This window comes from Schistocerca serialis, chromosome 6, assembly GCF_023864345.2.
Source record: "Schistocerca serialis cubense isolate TAMUIC-IGC-003099 chromosome 6, iqSchSeri2.2, whole genome shotgun sequence".
Lineage (NCBI taxonomy): Eukaryota > Metazoa > Arthropoda > Insecta > Orthoptera > Acrididae > Schistocerca > Schistocerca serialis.
Window position 1 is genome coordinate 231,102,773 of NC_064643.1, and position 25,208 is coordinate 231,127,980.

At 41.8% G+C, this 25,208-nt stretch overlaps 1 protein-coding gene across 1 annotated transcript; it reads left to right on the forward strand.

Annotated features, from left to right (window-relative positions):
* Nucleotides 1-17,306: 17,306 nt before the first annotated feature.
* On the forward strand, nucleotides 17,307-24,038 carry LOC126484783 (uncharacterized). Its single transcript, XM_050108380.1, has 2 exons — nucleotides 17,307-17,690; nucleotides 23,643-24,038. The coding sequence occupies exons 1-2, from the start codon at nucleotides 17,307-17,309 to the stop codon at nucleotides 24,036-24,038; spliced, it is 780 nt and encodes a 259-aa protein (XP_049964337.1).
* The last annotated feature ends 1,170 nt before the right edge of the window (nucleotides 24,039-25,208 follow it).

A 25,208-nucleotide genomic window follows, 5' to 3' on the forward strand; every position in this document is an offset into this window, starting at 1 on the left:
AGTGTCTTGCTCCAGCCACTGGCTAGACGTAAGTCACCCGCAGACTGCTCGTGACGACCGGCACGTGGACTGGTGTCGCCGAAGTACTTCGTGGAGTGTCCAAATTATTATAGAATGATCGTTTTAAGTACCCATTCCTAACTCTGCGCGGCTACGAACTGAGAACCTGTACCTGAGATTCCTGCGTTTTCCAGAACCTGACAGCCTGTAACACTGGAGTAGCTCTTTAACAGAGGAAGACACTAATTTCCTTGAAAAATCTACAATTGTAATGTAGTTGATAAATATGTTTTCCCGTCGGACTTTAGTACATTCCTACTCTATTGTAACTAACAGCAGACTAAATTTAACATGAGCTGTATGCTGTTCGGAAGATTGATTGCTTCCATATTAACCGCGAACTCTCTCAATAACTCGTCTTCAATTAACTTTTCTCGGCTAATTTGAGAATGACAAAAAATAATTATTTTCAAGCATGAAAATGGCTTTAGCATGTCTATGCCTCAGCAATGATCTGAGAAAGATCGAATCAGATCAGTCTTTCACAGTTTTTCACCACCATTTTCATGTTTGTTTCTTCATAAGTAACCTAGTAGCACTTTTGTATAACCCCATTCCAACCCACATTAATGACGGGATCCTAACGATATAATAGGGAACAATTTCTCCATTTTTCTGACACGCCCTAGAACAAAAAGAATAAGAAAACCATACACTGCGAAGGAATTATCAAGATGCGACGGTAAGCGGTAGATGTGATGTACATTTATAGACAAACGATTGATTACATTCATAGACGAGCGAATGATTACAGTTTTAGAAAAATGGGTGACCTATTCAAGGGGAAGAGCAAGTTGAGCAAGTCAGTAGCCCGTTGGTTCACCTCTGGCCACTACTCACGCATTTACTCGGCTTGATTGAAAAAGCTGTTGGATGACCTCCTGAGGCATATCGTGACATATTTACGTCCAATTGGCTCGTTAGATCGACAAAATGACGAGATGGTTGGAAGGCCTTTCCCGTAATGCTTCAAACTTTCTCAATCAGGGAGAGATTCGGCAACACTGCTGTCCTAGGTAGCGTTTTTCAAGCTCGGAGACAAGCAGCACAAACTCTCGTCGTGTGTGGACGGGCATTAGTTTGCTGAAATATAAGCCGTGCATGTTTTGGCATGAAGGCCAACAAAACGGAACGTAGAATGTTGTCGACGTACCACAGTTGTGTATGGGTGCCGCAGATGACATCTAAAGGGGTCGTACTATGAAATTAAATCGCAACAGGCCTTCACTTCTTATTGTCGAGCCGTTTGGTGGGTGATACTCAGGTTGGTATCCGATCGCTGTCCAGTGTTTTTCCAGATACGTCTTCAATAACCATGGCGGCTCAGTTCGAAACGGGACTCATCACTGAAGAGTATTCTGCTCTAGTCAATGAGAGTGCAGGTCGAATATGCCCAACATCACAGCAAGAGGACTTGTTGGTGTCAAGAGATTGATTGCAGTCGGCGTAATGGGCGCTGTGAACTCATCCCCCTTTCACTGAGGCACCTATTAACCCTAGCAGTACCAACGCATTTTTCGTAACGTGTAATATAAAAGGGGTGGAGGTACTTTGTGCCCACCACAAATAAACTACAGAAATCAAATTTCGTTACATGTGTTAAACTTTTGTTGACAGCATACTTTTTAAATAGGGACAGAAAATGAAATTATCATGTAGCATAATCTTAGCAAACACCAACGCATTTTCCGTAATGTTTACACCGAGTGGAGAGGCAGTCCTACTCAATGAGCACCAAAACAAATTCAGAAGACTACAAATTTCGATAATTGTCGTTGAGTTTCATTCAGATTATACTTTTTCAGTCTATATAGTTGCGTAAGAAGCGTCCAGAACCTGAAAATGTTAATATGAAATTTGTTGCGAAAGTTCACATTGACTACAAAAACATGAATTGTTGAGTGAAGTTTTACTGAAAAATTTAAAACAGTTAAAAAATCTGAAATAAGAACTCATTAAAAATATAAAATACTATTTTCCAAAATTTTAAGGTATAAAAGATCAGACTGTATACAGATATTATCAAAAGATGCGCACGAGGTCCTCCTCCTCCATCCCCCCTCCCCACTGGTATTGTGAGGGTTAATAGTCAATGAGGCACCTGTCGCGGATCGACGATAATGATGAATCCGGGACTCTGAGTGCCTCTCTGACGATCGCTGGGTCCTCGCCTTCTGTCACCTCCCTATGTCGACCGCTTCCTACTCCACGCATTGTTTGGACATGGCGCCTTTTCAAATGTCGAGCGATTCGCTAATTACTCCGCGTCTTTGAACCCAACTAAACTTCCTCTTTCAAATGCTGACTTCTGCGTATACTGTTCACATGCCAGTCTGCCATGTATAGTTACTGTTGAGTTGAGAAACGGAATCAAATAGCGCAAAGACTTTCTTCCCTGGTATCTACATGTTCCCTGTAAACTATCCTTGCCAGCTAAGTTGTGAAATTTCCCTGAAGCGTCACACATTTATCCATCGACAGCCAAATTTTGCTATTCTGCTTTTCGTCGATACCTGCATGAATATCGGTTTTGACCAATTTATATTACTCCTTTGTCGAGCGCCGTTTTTCTGTCTTACTGTATATCAACGTTCTAAAAAAGAGTGACAGATATAGCGAATTAAAAACACTAAAATGAAGTTGTGTATCAGACAACCTACAGATAATAACGTCTTGAGATACCTAGAATTAGTCAATTTCAAAATGCTTAAAATAGGAAGAAAGCCTCGTGGCTGGATAGGGGCTGTGGTGTACCAAAAATTACGCAGCCAATACGTCGACAACACGTTCAGGGAACGCACATATGAAAATAATAAGACCTTAGGCTCCTAACTTTTACATGAATGTCGTTCCGTGTTTCCAGTTGACAGAGAAATGAATATCCTCCATGCTCAACGTAATGGGCGTTGACAAGACGATATATAAGCATTAACCACACGATCTGCATCCAGTAATGAATGAATCATTTTACTCTAATCGCCAAAGGGTTTTTGATATTTTATCAACATTTGAGCACGTAATTTTGACACACCACGGCCTGTATCTACTTACCTCGCTTTTTTATAACTTCTGCTCTAAAGTTGACAAATTCTACTTATCTGTAGATGTTATGATGTTCGGATTGTCTGATGTACGTCTTAATTTTAACGATTTGAAAACGTCATATCTTAATTTTCACAATGCAAATATTAGTTCAGTTAAGTATCAAGTGCAAATATTAAATAGTGCTTCTTTTTTCATACTACATCTGTTTATAGATTTTAGTGAATTTTGTTTTCTTGATGATTGCTAGATACAGCCCTCCTTTTGCTTTCTTTTCCACCTTTGGTTGTGCAGTGTTATTTGGTAATGGGGCTATTCAGCAGGAAAAAATAATTACCACATTGATTCTCCAGAACGAGATTTTCACTCTGCAGCGGAGTGTGTGCTGATATTAAACTTCCTGGCAAACGGTTTAAATCTGCCAAGAAGTTTCACATTGATACTCGCTGACATTTTCTTCCTAAGCAGTGTGATACATTACCGCATAGTCGGGAATCATGCTGACCGCTGCGGTCATCACGTAAACAAGGTTTAGAGCAAATAAACATTACGGGGGTGATGTTCCCCGCGATGTGCGGTGTCGATCTGAAGTGAAAGTATTGATTCAAACCGTCACTGACTGTCACTCTTTGACCAAAATAATCATGTTAAGTGGATTTTCACATCTCATTTCCCTAAACTCCAGAAACTCATTTGCTTCCTTATATTAAATAGCCTTCTGAAACAAAGGGCTTAAAAATAAATGAACTGTGCAAAAGAATATAACTAGAACGTTATTATGCATACAAATTAATGCATTTTCCCTTCAATTTTCTTAATCACAATTAAAATTAGTTCAAAATTACATAGTTTATAGGTGATTGCAGCACAATAAACGAAAAAAAATTTTGCGTTAGCCTTTGAGGTACGAAGTGAAATTGCTCTAGCGTAATATTTATGTCTTCTCCAGTCAAATAAGGCAAGAAACAGGAGATTTCCGGGAATTACATAAACTGACAGTCGTGCCATATGAAATACTCATTCGGCAAACAATCTAAATATTGTGTGTCCGTGTTTCGAGGGTGGGAAACAATTATCATGTATCAGATATGTGTGGAACAGTCTTCGACGACAAAGTTATTTGCTGATATTTGCCATGTTGTGACCTACAGCATACGTGAGCTCTCTGCTTGCCTATTCCACCTAAAGAAATGGTCACTCCTACAAGATAACGACGAAACCATCGCCAAAGAAGTAATACGGGCTATCGAAAATGACAAAAGTGTCGAAATCCTTTTAGCCAACAAGCAACATGGAGACTATTGACTGATAAAGTTCGTTGCTGAAATTATTTGAGACGGAGCAGCAAGCCCAGTCTAGGGAGGGTAGTGAAGGAAATTCACAGTGTCCTTTTCATAGCAACCACCCCTCCCTAGCTTTAAATGATTTAGGGGACCTGCATGTAGACGGCCGCCCTGGAATTCAATCGCCATCCTTCCGAACACGAGATCAGTGCCTCACCGCGGCAAATTCACCTGCACCGACTGAGGTGTAGTCAGTACGAAAACCGTAGATATTTTAACTATTATTGTCTAAATAAATGTGACAGCACGCTGCCAGTGCACACATTAGATGTTAAAGTATGCCGAGAATTGGATCTAAGTCTACAACTGCTGGCCATAATCATCACCTGTGTACAAGTGAAAGCGTTCTGCTGGACAATATCATTATTCATATGTGTCTGTCACTTCGTGCCCTCCATCATCGACATTTTATTTCTTCAGATAAGGAGCTGATATAGAATTTCACGTATGTGAGAAATATTTATTTTGCTACACAGTGAGTGAGCTCACACGCCAGTAACATTGTTGTCTATTTCTTGTTTACTTCGCGCGCCATTAGGAACGATTTTTGAGCTATCAATAAACTACAGAAATAAGTGTAGCTAGTTACAGTTACTGATATTCACATTACTCGTTTCAGACGATTATTCTTCCAGTATCAGCGCCACTTGCTTTCAACTACCACATGCAGACCGGAGAATGAATTTTCAATTTCAACCGCCTATGCGCTGCTAGGAATGATCTTGACAATGTTTGCCAAACTGGGACTTGAATCCAGAGCTTTTATTTCTCGAGCAATGCTCAGTCTGCTAAACTACCCACCAGCGTTACACGACCTGCCCTCACAGCTGGACAGAGCTACTGACAGATGTCCTGGTGGACTCGTGACTCGTGCTGACCAAGGAAGACAGAGTTCTAGGTTCGAGCCGCAGTCAGGCACATAGAATTAATGTACCAAGAAGTTTCAAGACATATTTTTCTTCTATTTACGGTCCTTAGCTGGGCAATCTACAGCACTGCCTTACTTTAGTAACAGGCTGCTTCAGAGACGTGTTTACGCTGTATACGCTTTCTATAGAGTGTTAAATTGTATTTTTGAATATGTACGTGTTAACCATAACTGTCACTGACTTAACCCCCATTTAATACTTCAGAGATCTGAATAGTCTGTCTTACTGGAAGTAGTTTTTTGGCACTCGCTGTTCTTTATTTTAAAATAAAAACTATACTTCATTATTCATTATTTACAAAATAACTAATTTGGCCCCCTTTGTCATTACTTCCTTGACCAGCTGAACCAGTCATGTGTGTTTCCATTTCCGTAGTTGCACTAAAGCATGTTTAGGTGTTATGTGCGCTGCCAGAGCCACCAAATCCACATTATATCTCCAATTTTTATTTTATTTTTGATCTCTGCATCTGGGATGGCTGTTGCGCTCTTATCTACTAATGTTGTGAGATACCGTGATCGCTAGCACATGTGTGGAGTACAGTACACTTTAAAGGTGACAATTTACATTGTGAAGTAGCTTGATAACACTCTAAGAGGAGAGACCAGCTAATTGATAAGTAATGAAATAAAGTGTTTATTTCAAGATAAAAGGACAACTGACGCAAGAAATCTGTTTTCTTTGAGAAAGTGATAGCGGCTGTTGACCCATCCATTCTAATACACCCAGTCTTTGTCGCTAGGCATGTAGTATAATTTTAATGCATAAAATAATAATTTTGCAACCTTGACTCACTTTTCTGAAAATCGCAATAATGATTATGGTCTGCCACAAGGCTGCGGCATTGTACTATGACTGGAGTTGCCACTACTTATTCACATTGTGATGGAGAACTTAATGAAGTCAGTTTAGGAGCTGTCATCAGTAAAACCGTAGTAAGCATCTTTTAGTATATGAAATCGGAGGAGTGAGGTAATGTATAAGCTCATTTGTTTATAAAGTCAGTGAGGAAAAGTGTATACTGGTTTCTGTGATAATAAATTTAGAAATGAATCGGCCCGCATCTCGTGGTCGTGCGGTAGCGTTCTCGCTTCCCACGCCCGGGTTCCCGGGTTCGATTCCCGGCGGGGTCAGGGATTTTCTCTGCCTCGTGATGGCTGGGTGTCGTGTGTTGTCCTTAGGTTAGTTAGGTTTAGGTAGTTCTAAGTTCTAGGGGATTGATGACCATAGATGTTAAGTCCCATAGTGCTCAGAGCCATTTTTTTAGAAATGAATCTCCTCCATGAACTAGAAAACAGTAGTCAGTTTACGCACATCACGGATACACAACAGAGTTAAATTTTGTAAAGTGAATTTTGAATGGGACTTTTATTGTCAGTAAAAATAAAGACACTTCAGAACACGTTTGAAAGAAACTGAAGCCATTATTACTTACATCTCTGCCTCTTATGGTTTTATCAAGCAGCGGAAATAGTCTAAGCGAATTTCCGATAGTATTCTCAAGAATTATAGCGACTCCTGCTTCATTGTGGCCGAGCGGTTCTAGGTGTTCAGTCCGGAACAGTGCTGCTGCTGCGGTCGCAGGTTCGAATCCTGCCTCGGGCATGGATGTGTGTTATGTCCTTAGGTTAGTTAGGTTTAAGTAGTTCTAAGTCTAGGGGACTGAAGACCTCAGGTGTTATGTCCCATAGTGCTTAGAGCCATTTTTTTTCAGTAAGTTTTCTCTGCTACAGCTTTCACGATCTACGAATTTCAGTGCCTACCCCATCCAAAGTCACTAATGCACACCCTTGCTTTGGCGCTCGAGTCGGAGGTAAGCCGGCTGGAATCCTGGTGGTCGATGTTTTCACTGTCAGTTTTCGGTTGGCAGGTGGAGGAAACGTGGTTGCGTAAGTTTCCTGATTACCGGGCTTTGTCCTGGGTTAAATGTGAAACATCTCAGCAATGTCTATGAAGCGAGGGCGTGTGACGCTGTTGTTGGTCATCCGATATTACGCTCGGTGACCGCCTTAATTACATTGTTCAGAAGTGGGGTACCGGTATTTACTGACTTGGGTTTCACCCTCTTCCTTCTGCTATCTGCCGTGAACCTTATGTGTCGATGTGAAAGTTGTGGTTGTTATGGCTGCGGCTTTGTGAGAATTTTTATGGTTTCACAGTTTCCAAAAGAGGAGATAATTCGAAGCAGGAATGAATGGATTAATAGGTTTGATTATGAAGGAGTCGCCGGTTGCTAGATTACGCCCTCATTCTGAAGTCATCGTCGTGGTTGTGCAATCCGGCGCTGGAGGTAGTGGTTGTCCGCTGCAGGGGAAGATGGCCACTCGGCGTCGATGTTGTGAAGACAAATTCTGTTGTTTAAAGTGGTGGCAATGACAGTCCGAAGCAATGAGACAGCGACTGGATCTCTCAGATTTCGGACCTAGGAGACTACTTACTTCTAGTTCGGTGACTAAGGGTTAAGGGACTCCAACTTTTGCTGTAACACTTTTTTATAAACCGAAATGTGCTGAGAGATATCTCTCTCTCACATGTTAGAAGTAATTTGTCGAATCTCTCTTACAAACCACAAAAATTATCGATTTACGTTCAGATTATCACTTAACAGATGAGATCAAATAAAGCTCACAGATTTTAACATCAATCACTGATTTCTGTATCTGCTGGGAAGCGGTCAACAGCAAAGTCTGATGCCACCACCCGAATGTAGCAGGTGAGATTAAGAACTGCGCTGGTTCGCATACAAATGGCGCACTCATAAGTCATTCAGACATCCGAAATCAACATTACAGCCCACAGAAGCAATCGAAATTGCTTTGCTTCAGCCGCTCGAGGCCCAGGCGTCCCATCGCGAGGAAAAGTCATCGAGTCGACCCCACATTTTCAAAATGTTCAAATGTGTGTGAAATCTGATGGGACTTAACTGCTAAGGTCATCAGTCCTAAGCTTACATACTACTTAACCTAAATTATCCTCAGGATGAACACACACACCCATGCCTGAGGGAGGACTCGAACCTCCGCCGAGACCAGCCACACAGCCCACATTTTAAGGAGAAAAATGTACACCTGTAAGACATCAGCTCAAGCAATGCATTACGTGCTAAAACTGGGACCATAGTTCTGACAGTACGCAGTTACGACCTTCTAAGTGTACAGCATTCACATTTCTCATACCCCTGTTGTTTATCACTCGCTGCCTAATGCCCGAACGCAAAGTACTGAATAGCTGGGTGGCAACCAAGAGTCCTCCAATTCGCATTATGTTGAAGGCGAGGGAAGAAAGTGGTACACTTATTAAGGGCCATTAAACCAGTCTATATTGCATTTCTAAAACCTGAATTTGCGTACATGCAAATTAATGTCGTTCACTACCTTATTACGTAGTCACATTATATACCGGCGTGTACATGATCGAGAGTATGATCGTGGAGTAGGATATGTGCATTTAGTCATTCTGCTCATTTCACGGAGGAGACGAATGTTAACTTCTGGGCTATGAGAGGAACTTTAATCAATTAATTCGATGAATAAATTATATAAGAGTCTACCATAATCAGTAGGGTTTATATTAGGGTCTTTATAAGATTGCGTTACACACTTCGTGCAGATTCAATGTAAGCCCACCTGTGTGTGATTTGCATAACATCGTGATTTTTACCCGTAACCTGCATGTCAGTCAAGGGTTCTACTATGGCAAACAAGTGGCTAATTTCCAAGTGGCGAGGGGAGGGGAGGTGGACACATCTGCCCAACGTGTTTTTAAATATTGTTCAAGTACTCATGATTTACGGGAAAAAAAGTAAATAAAGAGTACTTAATATGTCAATCTATGAAATGGCAACAAGGGCGTGTACAGAGTTAGAGAAGACAAACAGTGAAGTACTAGAGAAAGAGTAGGGGAGAACCATTGAACAACATCTGCTATAAAGTACCACCTCTAAAAATTTATTACCAAACAAGAAATTCTGTTCCAAAACAATAACGAGGTATGACCATCAATATTTTCTTTTCTATTCAAAAGAGGAAAATGTATTAAATACCAGATTTAAGAATATTAATTAAACTTCAAATACCAAATATCAAAGACCTGAAACTTGTTTCACAACTTCAAAAGAGTGGCAAAACATAGAACAGATAAAGTATTAATAAATTACAGCTAACCAACTCGACGTGAGATCGGGGCACAAGGCCGCTAGCGGCTGAACAGATCCCAGGCATAGATCTGAGGCACCAACGCCCACTAACAAGCCAAGCGAGAGTAAGTTGACCACTGCAACGTGTACAGAAAATACCCTGTTAAACAATGAAAGGTTAAACAAAACTGAAGTCTTTGGCCTAGCTCTGAAACACATCACACTTAAAGTCGGTATAAAAATAGGAGTACCCAAGAATCAAAAAGGTATTCACAACTCAAATCGTACCTTGACCGTTCCGGGGTATTTAAATGTTTCATGCTTTTACAGTTTCATATACGCTGAAGGCCACTGGCACACCTGCCTTATTCTGCAGGGCCCACGCGAGCACTCAGAAGTGAAGCAATCACGACGTGGCTTGGACTCGACTGATGTCTGGAGTAGTGCTGGAGGGAACTGACGCTATGAATCCTGCAGGGCTGTCCATAAATCCGTACGAGGACGAGGGGTGGAAATCCTCTCAGAACAACACGGTGGAAGGCACCCCATATATGCTCAAAAATGTTCATGGCTGGTGAGTCTGGTGGCCGGTGGAAGTGTTTAATCCCAGAAGAGCGTTCCTGGAGCATTTTGGAAGTGTGCGACTTCGCATTGTCCTGCTGGAATTGCCGACGTCTGTCGTAATGCACAATGGACGTGATGCTTACGTACATGTCACCTGACACAGTTGTATCTAGATGTATCTGGGGCCTCATATCACGGCAGCTGCACACGCCCCGCACCACTACAGAGCCTCCACCAGGTTTAACAGTCCCCTGCTCACACACAGGATCCATGGATTCATGAGTTCGTCCCCGTACCAGTACACGTCCATCTGCTCGATACAATTTTAAACGAGACTCGTCTGACCAGGCAACATGTTTCCAGTCATCAACAACGTAATGTCGGTGTTGACGAGCCCAGGCGAGGCGTAGAACTTTGTGTCGTGCAGACATCAAGGGTGCACAAGGGGGTCTTTGCCTCCGAAAGCCCATATCGCTGCACTTGTTGGTGGCACAGTATTGATATCTGCAGAAATTTGCGGAAGGGTTGCACTTCTGTCACGTTAAACGATTCACATCAGTTGTCATTAGTTCCGTTCTAGCAGGATCTTTTTCCGGCCGCTGCGATAACGGAGATTTGAAGTTTCACCGGATTCCTGATATTCAGGGTAGACTCGTGAAATGCTCGTACGGTAAAATCCCCACATCATCGCTACCTCGGAAATGCCATGTCTCATCCCTCGTGCGCCGACTATAAATCAGATTCAAATCCACTTACATCTTGATAACCTACCATTATAGCAGCAGTAACCTATCTAACAACTGCTCCAGACACTTTTTGTCTTATATAGGCGTTGCCGGCTGCAGTGCCGTATTCTGCCTGTTTACACACCTCTGTATTTGAACACGCATGCCTATACGAGTTTCTCTCGCCCTTCAGTGTTTAATTCAACAGATGCAAGCACCGTTTGGTTATTATACAAAACATTCCAATAATTACACTAGTGAGTAACCGTGATATCTAATGCTGGACATATATTACCATTTTCAAGAATTATGTTGTTGTCAATGGTTAAATTGGTTCCCCTTTCTTAATATCAGCGTAGTGGCAAGATAAAATCTAAAATTAAACTTGAGCACAGGCCGCAAGACCTTAAAATCGAAATTATAAGAATACAACAGTTCGTACTTTTGCTTAAAATCGTCCGCCCGAAATTCTACTTTAAAAATACAAGCCAAATCCCACATGGTAGGGAGTTGAGCACATGCTAGCGGTCCCATCAAATAAACACCAAGGAAATTTAAAATGCGGAAACATATGGCAACTGAAGTTTAAAACCAAGCAGAAGGCAATGGACAAGATGTTTTTAACAAACTGCAGACGACTGAGAAAAGTTTCTAGCGAACATTACGATCGACGCTCACCCATAAACAGAAGGTCGCAGGAAGTGGCACTGTCTTCAACCTAAAAACCAAAGAACGTGTTGACCCGGCATCCGGCAAAATCCCACGAGGAAGGGATTCCGAGCGGCTAGGGTAGAACTACGCTACTTCGTAAGTGACACATTCATTCGTTTCATTTATTCACATTGCATTTGTGAATGGCAACATACAAATATTGGATCAATCGTAGTGCCCGATTGTGCTTGTCGACTTGGAGCAATGACGTCATTCCTAAGGCAGAGACGATACATCTTTGAAAGCAACTGACCATATTCGTAAAGAAACGAATGTAGAATACGGTAAAATTCCATTCACAATTCACGTATTTAATTACTTCGCCACAAATTATACCGAAAATAACGGAAGGTAACGAAAATAAAGAAGAAAAGAAAGAGAAGTATACGTGTCTGAAATACATTATTGTAATTTATGCGAGTAAGAAAAGTACAGAGAACCTATAAATCCATTACAGTATACCACATGATGACCTCATTTTTTTCTTTTTTGGTTATCAGTCTACTGACTGGTTTGATGCGGCCCATTACGAATTCCTTTCCTGTGCTAACCTCTTCATCTCAGAGTAGCACTTGCAACCTACGTCCTCAATTATTTGCTTGACGTATTCCAATCTCTGTCTTCCACTACAGTTTTTGCCCTCTACAGCTCCCTCTAGTGCCATGGAAGTCATTCATTCCCTCATGTCTTAGCAGATGTCCTATCATCCTGTCCCTTCTCCTTATCAGTGTTTTCCACATATTACTTTCCTCTCCGATTCCGCAGAGAACCTCCTCATTCCTTACCTTATCAGTCCACCTAATTTTCAACATTCGTCTATAGCACCACATCTCAAATGCTTCGATTCTCTTCTGTTCCGGTTTTCCCACAGTCCATGTTTCACTACCATACAATGCTGTACTCCAGACATACATCCTTAGAAATTTCTTCCTCAAATTAAGACCGGTATTTGAAATTAGTAGACTTCTCTTGGCCAGAAATGCCTTTTTTGCCATAGCGAGTCTGCTTTTGATGTCCTCCTTGCTCCGTCCGTCATTGGTTATTTTACTGCCTAGGTAGCAGAATTCCTTAACTTCATTGACTTCGTGACCATCAATCCTGATGTTAGGTTTCTCGCTGTTCTCATTTCTACTACTTCTCATTACCTTCGTCTTGCGTTAATTGTGGGTGGATTTCATATTTTTCTTGTTTTCACTAAAGACTATAATTCTGTCGTTTGTGAAAAGAACTGTCACTGCTTTTCACCTGGCCACGTATATTAACGGTAACCATCGCATTAATATAAGAAATTTCGGAAAAAAACAGTTTAACTGAATTACTACGTGACGTATAATAGTAATATGACGATTCATTTTATTGTTAAAATCAACCTGATATCAGGTAGAAATCAGAAAAACCGTCAGTTCCACTTCGCATAGCACGTAATGACAAAGATTCGGTTTGCTCCAACGCGTTTAGCATGCTCCCCCGAGTCACGGGACTCAGTTGTTGGTTTCAGTTGGTACAGTTGAAATATACGAGTCACATTTTGGAAAGAGAAAGCATGAAAGGAGGTATGAGGTTGTTGGGATTTGTATCTTTGGAGTAATAAATTCCGGAGGGGATTGTGCAGATGTATTTAGGGTCGTTCCAAGTCGTAAGAAGGAAGTGTTAACATCTTTAATTGAAGAATATGTGGTAGAAGGTTCGACAGTAATGTCGGTTTGGTTTGCTTGCTGCAAGGGGTTGGGACAAGAGTTATCATTTGGTCGTAAATCACAATATTCATTTTAGAGATTACAGTATGGGTGCGTGTACCAGTAACATCGAGGGGTATTGGGGGGGCTGTAAAATCTGTTAGGCAGGGAAAGAGGACTTGAGTGTTGCAAGGTCACTTGGATAAATACTGTTCGAGGAAGAATATTCCTATAACTTACGTATTTATAGCATTTATGAGAACAGTCAGAGAAATGTATACGTTACGTTTTATGCGTTAATTGTGGGTGGATTTCATATTTTTCTTGTTTTATGTTCGTTTTTTTCATGGTCTGTGTGTTTGGCACTTTTCTGGTTTCACTGGGAGGAGGTTCTTCTGTCGTTTTAATATTCTTTGGGTACAATGGTGGGGAGAGGGGTTGGTTGTTGTGTCTTGTGCGTGTTGGTTTATGCGATTGATTAGTGACTTATTTTAAAATTTTGACTGGTTGGTGGCGGGTGGTGGGGAAGAACTGATTTAGGTGGTGCGGCTTTCGTGCCTGGCGGTATTATTATTACAGAGCAATAAGTAGAAGGATTGGGGGGGGGAGGCTAGGAGGTAGGCGTAATACAACAATTATAAATATAATTTAGTTGTAAAGACCATTCAAACTTTTAAAAACAACACTAAGTAACTGTTTTGAACAAATATGTCACAGAAATTTTACAATGAAGCTTTAATGCTTAATCTTGACCAAGAAAAACCTTACAACCAGAAGTGAATATAACACATGCACTCTCCTGTCAAAATTCCCGCAGTTCCTCATTCGTCTACCCTTGCTGAAAACAAACTGTTGAAAAAGGAAAGAGAACTATCAGAATTTGTCTCTGGACGGACACGAAAATATCCATCTAAATACAGTACATCTGAATAGTATTACATGTTTCCAAACTCCATCTCCAGCAGAATCCTCTGAGCCACATAGGACACGCTCGGTATTCGGGGCCCCGGGCGACGACCGTTCTAACCATCACAGCTCGCTATAGCTGAAAAGGTTTATGACTGGTACTATCCTCGGTGTCACCGATAACAACTAAAGGCGTCTTCTCTCCGGAACACGTCGTGTAGCCGGTGACACTCCTCCGTCTCGCCCTCTGGTTGCAACCCTTCTTCACGTAGCTGGCTCCGGCCGCCGCTCGTGGCAGTCAGCAGAAGGCAACACCTGAGTGGCACTGGTCGCACAACACTGTAGTACCGGCGCGGGAAGGTAGCGCTCGGCCTTCAATGACATCGGACATGTGGTGATGACACCATCGGCACGATTTTTTATTAATTTTTTTAGTTATTCTGGTTTTTGCATACTTAATTATAGTTTGACTGCCTAATCTTATTATTTCTTGTTATTTATTTATTTTGATCTTCTTGTCATCCTCGATCTTTCACTCCTATGGAAATTCACATGTGGTATGTTTCATTTCATGTAGCCAATTGTATGTTTTCCATTTCGATGTTTTTCCTGTATTTCTGTGAATTTCACTTTCATTCCTGAGGTACAAATTTTATCGTTTGTCGTTTTCGAGCTGTTGTAGCTGGTGTGAGTTACGTGTAATATGGTTATCGGTTTCAACGCACTGTTAATTTTGCGTTTTATTATTTGAGTGTGTAGTGTTTTTAAAGATTTTCGGTTCTGGAAATTTTTTCTTTATTACTTTGGATACTTTAGACAATAACGTTCTTTGAAACAGATTAGTGGATTTGTCCTACATAGGACAATGTATGCAAGTTCTGCGTTTTTACAACGTTTGTTCGCAGTGGGTTCTTCCAGTATTTCCGTTGCTTCTTTCCTCTCTGTACTTCCGTGGCAAATAATTTATTTATTGCAGTAGTGCAGAAAGTAACAGCGAAATAAAAATCCTACAATATAACATTGCACATAATTACTGCAAAAACGTTGAAAAATAATGTTTTGTGGAATCGGCAACTACAGTTGACCTATATTGGTATATCGTTTACCACGGAAAGGGTGGAACTGATATCTGAATTTAGGTATACAGGTCATTTGGAGTTACCGTTCCCAATCATTCCATGGTTCATTACGCACATCGTTTTTCCAAATATCGGTCAATTCGAGTTACCGATTCCCACCATTGTGTGGTTGAATAGTTGAAATCGGTAACTAGAACTGCCCTCCTACGTAGGTCAATTCTAGTCACCGACTCCACTCATTCTATCGTTCATTATTTAGGACGTTTTTGCAAACAGGTTTGCTCTCTGAAATGTGATGGGACTTCCGTAATATTACTTGCTCTACGAACTACCGAGAAGAAGTCATTATAATTGGGATCGGTGACTAGAACTGACCACCTATATGGGTCAATTCTAGTTCCAGCTATTCGATAGTTTAATAACTGGATCGGTTTTTTCAGAAATGTGTCAAATGTAATAATATTTTTCCCCCTGTAATTGCATTCTGATATACTGTGAAACAACTGCAAACTTTGGAATCGGTATTTAGGATTAACCTCCCATATACGTCAACTCTAGTTACCGATTCCAACTGTTCGATGGTTAATTAACTAGATCGTTTTTCCTTGACGAGTGTTAAATATACCATTTCTCTAACCGAAACTGCTCTCTGTACTTAAGCTTAAAAGTTTTTAATATTGGTATCGGTAACTAGAACTGACCTATATGTATGTCAATTATAGTTATCGATTCCAATATTTGTTACTTCTTATAGATTTTCCTTAGTTCTGTATCTGCCATTTTTTATTTTGCGTGTTGCTTTTTCATTCGTGTTTCTTATTATTGGCTTTATTTTTTGGTGTTCTGTTGTAATTTAGTTTCTCCCCTCCCAAAACCCTAATTTGCCAATGCTTTACCTGTTTGAATGAATAATTAATATTAAAATTACGGCAATTTTATAACAGCATGATTTCACCATGTGCTTTACTGTAAACCATTTTAAAGGTTCTCTGTGCAACCTCTATACGCATAAATTGTGATAATAATTCTAAGCCGGCCGGAGTGGCTGAGCGGTTCTAGGCGCTACCGCGCGACCGCTATGGTCGCAGGTTCGAATCCCGCCTCGGGCATGGATGTGTGTGATGTCCTTAGGTTAGTTAGGTTTAAGCAGTTCTAAGTTCTAGGGGACTGACGACCTCAGAAGTTAAGTCCCATAGTGCTCAGAGCCATTTGAACCGTTTCAATAATTCTAATGAGACATAATTTTTTATCCATTCTTGTTCTTATTTATTTTCCTATCTTCAACTCGTTTCGATGTAATTCGTGCGTAGATAATAATCGCCTTAGATGTGAATGTAATTTTATCGCATGCTACATTGGTTTGTTCACGAGTATGATTCGTTCCTTTCATAGATTACCTCTGGCCAGCATCTTTGCCTTCGGTATGACGTCACTGGCCAAAGCCGACGATTAGTATCGGACACTAGAATTTATACAAAATGCTCAAATCGAAGAGATATCTCTAACAAGCTGAAGGTTGTCAGTCACTCAATGTGAGGTAATGAACAAAGCATGTTACCAATCTCATACCAGTGTTTCACAAATATCTTACTAACTTTGCTGTACAGTGCTTCCCGCTCTGACATTAGGAAGCTGCAGTGGGGCGAAGCGAGTGACAAACGTCAGATGCGCGTGAAATTTAAAAACTCTTCATTCAATTAATAACTGAATAATGTCGGAATTATAGCCCAAAACTTCGTACGGGATCGATTTCTGGGGCTGATTTCTGGGTAGTATGCTTTTTTCCCTTAAAATATGAAGCAGAGTTGGTGATGATTCCATGTCGCAATCACATACTCATTACTCTCTCACACTGGAAGCACCGAAATGTTTGAACACGAAAGTGGCTGGCCACTATACTTGAGACTATCACAGTAATGATCAAGCGCTTTCGAAACTTGTTATTGTCATCTAAGATAAGTACATACTTCCTGTATTACAAAATTTCGACACCATTCGCAGAGAGATAAAACGGCAGTATCGTTATGACAGCAATCCTGGCCGATCTACTTGACTGACGAAGATAACAGTACGGCTAGAGAAGGTAGGCGTGTTAATAAATGTGACCAGCTCATTCGCTGAGACGTGAGACCTGCTATGGCAGCCATCCAGGTGGCCGTGCTGTGCCTGTTGCTGGCTGCGCAGCTGCAGCTGGTGGCGCCACGTGCGGTGCGACTGCGAACCCGAGCCCACGGCCGCATCATAGGCGGCTCCGAAGCCAACATTGAGGACTACCCGTGGATGCTGGCCCTGAAGTATGCCGGATACCAGCAGTGCGGCGCCTCCATAATCGGAACCGAGTGGGCCCTCACAGCCGCCCACTGCGTCAGCTATTACAGAGCGCCGTACCAGTCGCTGTACAGCGTGCGCGCCGGTTCCTCCGACCGTAGCAGTGGGGGTGTCATGCAGGACGTGGCCGAGGTCTACGTACACGAACAGCACGACAGCATTTCTGGCGACTACGACATCGCAGTCATGCGGGTGAGTGGTCAGTGGCAAAACGTGCGATACAGTAGTTGGACAGAACTGGGTATAGCGGTTGTATGGCCAACTTGCTTGCGGGCACCCACCAATCTGCCGCTCATACATCGACCGCTTCAACACATTTATCCATTTCTGCTTAAGAAACTGTTCTGTTTCTCCCTTTGTTTGATTTTTATTTTGTGTATTGGTTCCAATGGTTCTGAGCACTATTGGACTTAACGTCTGAGGTCATCAGTCCCCTATAACTTAGAACTACTTAAACCTAACTAACCTAAGGACATCACACACGTCCATGCCCGAGGCAGGATTCGAACCTGCGACCGCAGCGGTCGCGCGGCTCCAGATTGTAGCGCCTAGAACCGCTCGGCTACTCCGGCCGGCATTTTGTGTATTACGTTACGTTAAGTATTATGCAGATAAATAACAAGAATTTCAGATGAATATCTATGAGAGAATTTCCAACAATGTATCAATACAAGTTTGATTTCAAATAATACTTGGTAAAATAGCCTACGGAGAGATGAATAATAACATGAAGTTAATCATGTGGTGGAATTTTCTATCATTGTGAATTATACACAATATATTATTTGCCTTCCCTGGTCTGACTACGTAAAGAAATCTTAAATTCATTTGTAAATGTTCATTACTATTTGCTATATTATATCACTTGATTTTGGGTATTAAAACTTCTGCAAACGGTTACACACACGCTATAAGTTATATCGCTACACTTGAAAAATGTGCAGTGGATTTCTTTGGCATGATAAAATATTTTTGTCAAGCTGCTGCCGGCCGTTGTAGCCGAGTGGTTCTAGGCCCTTCAGTCTTGAACCGCGCGCAGCTACGGTCGTAGGTTCGAATCCTGCCTTGGGCATGGATGTGTGTGATGTCCTTAGGTTGGTTAGGTTTAAGTGGTTCTAAGTTCTAGGGGAATGATGACCTGAGATGTTAAGTCCCATAGTGCTCAGAGCCATTTTCTTTGTCAAGTTGCTCTTAGGACATGACACACAAAATGTAATTGTTTGAATTTTTTATAGTCAGATCAGATCCAACCCATCATAAATCTTACAGAAATTAATTATTTTCCTTGAAATTTTACGTGAAATGCAGAGTGCGGTCTTTGCTCATTTATGCCAATGTCTAGCTAAAAATTCACAATGAAATAAAATATTCTTCTCCGCGTCAGCTAATTTTACTGAAAGAGAAATGGATTAATGTTATTTCCTTTTATTACTTTTCTCTCTCCCGCCCTGTAGGCGGGCTACTGAAATATTTAATTCCTATGCTCGTGGCGGCGGCAGCTTCCGACAGCAATCGTTCTGCTCCGAGTCAAAATAATCTAAATTTGAAAATGTAGGTATTATGGCTGGACAAGTTATCTACAAAATTCGTAGCACACTATGTCATATATGATTACATTCTAAAACATATGTTTCTTACGATACACACCTTTTTTACAGAATCTTGCCCCTAGTGGCGGCTAAACGTTTCACCAGACAAAAAACGACTACTCTGGATAATGATACACCGGTATGTGCGTCTGCACGCGTCGGCAAGTCAACAAGAACAGAGAAATTATTGCCATTAATTCGATTACATGTATAAAACAATGTAATTTTCTTATTTTAGCTTCAACGACCCATTACTTGTCTGCGGCAGTCTCCATCTATGCCGGGCGTTGCGATCACATTTGCATCTTTGCCTTTACGTTTCACAAAGAAATAAAAAAATGTAAATGACATTATGTACAATTTATCATGATTTCATACATTGTTTATCCAGTAGACGTTATAAAACGTGCTCCACTGCCTCAGGTAATCCATCAACTGAGCGTTTCTGATCTTCAACAACTACATGTGTTAGCAAATTGTGTCCAAAATGTATTCCGTGTCGGTGACAAATGCCGACCTTTCCTGTTGGTTTCATTTGCCAATAGGGACTGAGGTACAATCCATAGTTCCCTTTACGGCAGCCCGTACGATAGCTGGGTTGTTGTGAAGTACTTTTAAGCTGACTATCGGGAATTCTCAATAGCAGCGCCACAAAATGTTAAACGAAATGACATCGGAAAACAGGAAAAAACACCATAATTCAGGGGGTGGTTCTAAATGTAAAATACATTTTCTGGAACAAACTATTTATCGGTAAAGAAACCATGCTTATCTGATGGCAAAATTATTTAAGAAATCAGATTAAAAGTATTTCTCCTGAATGTTCTTACACACACAGAATATAATATATGATATATTGCGTATGCAGTAGTATGGTTACATTTTGTTAAAGAAGTGCTACTAAAGACAGCGGAGGAGAAAACACAAACGCCTTACGAGTAATGGGCAAGCAATTGATGGTATTCCCTGCGCAGATGTGTCACCCAAGCTTGAATCATTTACAGTAACGTTGCTTGATTGGTAACAACCCACACAAACGTATTTGGTCTACAATGAAATTGCTGCACGTCATCATGTATAGTTAAATTACAACCATTAGACCAACACACATTATTATGAGACTACTACGTAATTTTCTGGCACTGAAATTTTCCTTAACGGAAAGAATGTAAGTTTACTTGGTGTTAGTGAAGGCGAACGTTAAACGATAACTTTGAAAATTGAAATGAAACCATGTAACACACTTTAGTATTATTTGTCTACAGGAGATTATTTGTATTGATGCTCCGCGACAATGAAATGTCCGTTGATGGTCAACAGTGTTTGATTGCAGTGATGTGCGGTCGGCAGCTTCCTACCTGAGACAACTGCTGCAAGATCTCTGGTGCTCGCCAGTCCGTGAGGATGCACAATAAATAAAGCCATACTGGTCCTAAAGGAGAACCGTACAAGGCCAATACAGTTATTTTAATATCAAGAAGGCTGATTTCAAGAAAATGACAACGGACGGGCATTCGAGCACCAACCCCAGGACGCTGTTCGCCCGCTTATTTTTTACTTCACCAAACTAAACCGTTTAGGAGTTAGACCCTCTCACAGATTCCATTGCAGTTTTGAGCTTACCAGACCAGACAATTGACAGGTCCCTTCCTCAACTGTCTACTCACAGATAATAACTTTCCTAAGGAGCCGAAGCTTTCCAAATAGCAACGAAGTTACATACACACATGGAATTAAGATTACACAGTAAATAACAACCTTGATTCTACGTAACGCATTACACTGTACCTGTATATACAAAATGATTACCATCCCAAATAAGCCAAGTTAACAGGGAACAGAGAAACAAATAACAGAGAAAATAAAAAGTAAAATGCATACTGACTTTATTAATGTTTTACAGAACTCTAAACGACTGGTAGTAGCAGTTCGGCAATAACATAAGCCGAATAAGCCCGTTGCAATACGATTCTTAGTATCTGATACTGGCTTTATATGTTATCACAACGTACTTTCAGTTTAGTGCCAGAAATACATAGGAAATATTTCCAGGTATCTTTTGAAGCCCTTTTGATACGCCATCAGATTCTTGTTAGGCGTACTACTTTTCTTCACCATACATTCATTTCAGACAGCATCTTGTATTGCTTGACACTGATCTGCATATAAACTACCAAGGAACTCCTCTTTCTTACTACGACCTACTTGCAAGTAACTCTTCTTGAGTACAGGATCACATAACTCAAAATGTGTTTTCTTTAAAGCCAACACCACCGACGGAAATGTAGATGTCACCTTCCCGTTCTTTTGTTTACCTATCGTCTTTCTTCGTTGTAGATTTGCCATAAGTCTGTCGTCGATTCCTACCAATACTCTTTACTTTTTCACAACCTCGAAACAGTTTTCTTCGTAATGTTAACACAACACTGACTGTCGACACTGCAAGAAAGCTGACTTGGAAATAACCACTCGCTACTTTGAACTGAATGACAGGGGCTGCGGGCACACGCATCAGGGAAACACTGTCCTGACCTCTAGCATTGAGATAAACAAACAAAAACATGGTACAATATTCTACATAACCCACTGATTAATTCAGGAACAATTTCCCGTAAACGGCACATATACATACGGTCACTTCCTTAGGAAAATATCTCAGTTGTTCTTATCAATACAAATTTTTAGCTCATAAAGTGATATAAAATGTTTCCAGAATGAGATTTTCACTCTGCAGCGGAGTGTGCGCTGATATGAATCTTCCTGGCAGATTATAAGTGTGTGCTTGACCGAGACTCGAAATCGGGACCTTTGCCTTTCGCGGGCAAGTGCTCTACCATCTGAGCTACCGAAGCACGACTCACTCCCGGTCCTCACAGCTGTACTTCTGCCAGTATCTCGTCTCCTACCTTCCAAACTTTACTGAAGCTCTCCTGCTTCGAGTTCGAGTCTCGGTCGGGCACACAGTTTTAATCTGCCAGGAAGTTTGATATAAAATGTGTTATTATGCTGATGTGTAATCACTGATGTTCCCCATCATATATTACGATGTTTGGAAACATATAATATTCATGAGAAGTTACTCCCACACAAATAACATCATATTTAATTTTCGTTACGATTCACATGTAGAAACAAATAGTTTCTACCATTTTCGTTTCGTATCGTTTACTGTAGTATACACTAAGGTGACAAAGACCATAGGGAACCTCCTAATATCGTGCCGGCCCCCCTTATTCCCTGCTTAGTGCAGCAACTCACTGTGGTATGGTCTTAACAAGTCTTTGGAAGTCCCCTGCAGAAATACCGAGCCATGCTGCCTCCGTAGCCGTCCGTAATAGCGAAAGAGTTGCTGGTGCAGGATTTTGTGCACGAAATGACCTCTCGGTTATGTCCTATAAAATTCGATGGGACTGATAATGGTTGATCTGGGTGGCCAAATAATTAGCTCGAATTGGTTGGTCGGTTGGCTGGTTGGTTGAATTGGAGGGAGGAGACCAAACAGCGAGGTCATCGGTCCCATCAGGTAAAGGATGAGAAAAGAAATCGGGTGACCCGTTCAAAGGAACCATCCCGACATTTGTCTGACGCAATTTAGTGAAATCACAGACAACGTAAATCAGGATGGTCGCGCGGGGGTGTGAACCTTTGTCCTCCCGAATGAGAGGCCAGTGTGCCAACCACTGCGTCACTTCGCTCAGTCGCTGGAATTATCCAGAATGATCTTCAGTTCAATCGCGAACAATTATGGCCCGGGGTGCCGAGGCGCAATGTCGTCCTTGAATATTCCACCGTTGTTCGGGAACATGAAGTCCATCAGTGGCTGCAAATGGTCTCCGAGTATATGAACATAAACATTTCTAATCAATGATCGGTTCGATTGAACCACAGGACCCAGACCATTCCATGTGAACAAAGCCCACACCATTATGGAGCCACCACCAGCTTTAGCAGTGCCTTGTTGACAATTAGGGTCCATGGCTTCATGGGATTTGAGGCAAAATCGAGCCCTACCGTCGGCTCCCACCAACTGAAATCTAAATTGATTTTACCAAGCCACGGTCTTACAGTCGTGAAGAGTCCAACCGATATGGTCACGAGCCCAGGAGAGGTACGACCCACACTCATTTGTGCGGTTATTCCTAGCTGCTTGTGTGTTTGCAATGACAGCTCTACGCAAATGCTCTGTTCTCTGCCGTTAAGTGAAGGACTCTTAGCGATGTGAATCTTGGAGTTTGAAATCCCTAACGGTTTCCGAACTGGAATGTCTCTTGCGTCTAGTTCCACCTTCGATTTCGGGTTCACAGTCTGCTACCTCAAGCCGGAAACGAGAATCACCTGAATGCAGACGACAGCTTTACCCTTTTGTACCTTGTATACGAGGTTTTGTCGCCATCTGTAGATGTGCATATCGCTATTCCATGTCTTTCTGCCACCTAAATGTTCATACAGTGTCATACAGCTATACTGTTTCACATTGTTGCAAGCTTTCTTTAAACCTAGAAATTTTACAAAAATATGGTTGTCTTCCCTCAGTCTATTGACTTTTATTTTTCAGGTGAATGGTTCATTTCCACTGGGCCCCAACGTGGCAATTGTGAACCTTCCAGAGGATGGATACGACCCGCCAGCCGGAGTCGCAGTCACAGTGACCGGCTGGGGACAAACTGCAACGGAGTACCAACCCAGCACCTTGAGAAAAGTGGACATCGTCGTCAGGGACCGGTCCGCATGTGACTTCCCGACCACGGGACGTGAAGTGACGCCACGCATGCTGTGCGCTGGAGAGTCGGGCGAAAGCGTGTGCTACGGGGACTCTGGTAGTCCTCTGGTGAGCGGCAGCACGCAGCTGGGTATCGCGTCGTGGATGAGTGGCTATTGCCTCCGTGGGGGCGCCGTCTACGCCAGCGTGGGAAATTTGCGCTCCTGGATTACTGGGGTCACTGGCTTCTGACAGCCATAGCGGACCAATCCAAACTACACTATGCGAAGCTGTACGTCCTGAGTTTTTCTCTGACCAACACAAGTGCAATGAAACAACGCTTCTCAATAAACCAAACCTTTGACAAATTTATTACACTGAGAAATAAACGAATAAAAACCATTCTCGCTAAACACTGGCGTTAATGAATTACGTTTATTTGGGGAGCAGTTCATGAGTCTGTTTCGAATCTAATATATCTTGTTATTATTATTGTTATCACCATATGCATCAATTACAGCAATACACATTTAGCAGAACAAAGAAATATATATAAAAATGAACATGTGAAATTATGTACAGTACACCAGTTTTAAATGGCTCAGACTACATTCGGATGTTGATGGACTCGATCCAGCAGAGTGCCTCGTGGGATGCTTGATGGAGCTTCTCAATGCCACCAGTGAAGCGTCTGATAGGACATTCATTCACAATGTGGCTCATCGTTTGGGTGTCACCACAGTCACACACACTGTCACTAGAAAAGCCCCACTTGTGCGTGTTGTATATGCACCTACCCTCTTCAGTCCGATATCTGTTTAACTGCACCCACACCTCCCTTGGTTGGTGGAAGGCTGGAACTGGAACTGATGGATTGTCAAGTTCGTGGTTTCTGGTTCTTGTAGCTTGCCACTCACGTTTCCACTCTGCGTCCTGGTCGAATCCTGTGGATAGCATTTCGACTCCCATTTCATATGCTGGTCTTTTAGATTTGAAGCGTTTCATGGGCAGTGAGAGTATATTGTCATGAAGAGGGATCGAGTTGTTTTCAGAAACTTGCTGACAGAGGTTGTAAAGAGCAGCCGGAGGTCTGGTGGACAGATGTTTGAAAGCACTGGTAGCCAGCAACTAGGTGTAGACCGGACTGTACCACTAATTGCTCTTATAGCTAAGTTCAGTTGGATATCTACTTTCACTCAGTAGGCGCTTCGGAGCCAAACTGGTGCACAGTATTCTGCTGCAGAGTATACCAGTGCTAGGGATGATCCTCGGAGGACTGATGTGGCTGCTCCCCATGTACTGCCTGCTAGCTTCCTCATAAGGTCCACTCGTGTTTGTATCTCCTTGACCAAGTTGGAAAGGTGTTTTTTCTATGTTAAAGTTCTGTCCAGAGCGACTACAAGGTATTTTGGGCTTTCGTTG

Bases quoted from the DNA above. Each gene is read 5' to 3' on its own strand.
- LOC126484783 (XM_050108380.1), top strand. From the start codon at position 17,307: ATGGCAGCCATCCAGGTGGCCGTGCTGTGCCTGTTGCTGGCTGCGCAG. The intron at 17,691-23,642 runs GTGAGTGGTCAG...TTTATTTTTCAG, and splicing joins ACGACATCGCAGTCATGCGG to GTGAATGGTTCATTTCCACT.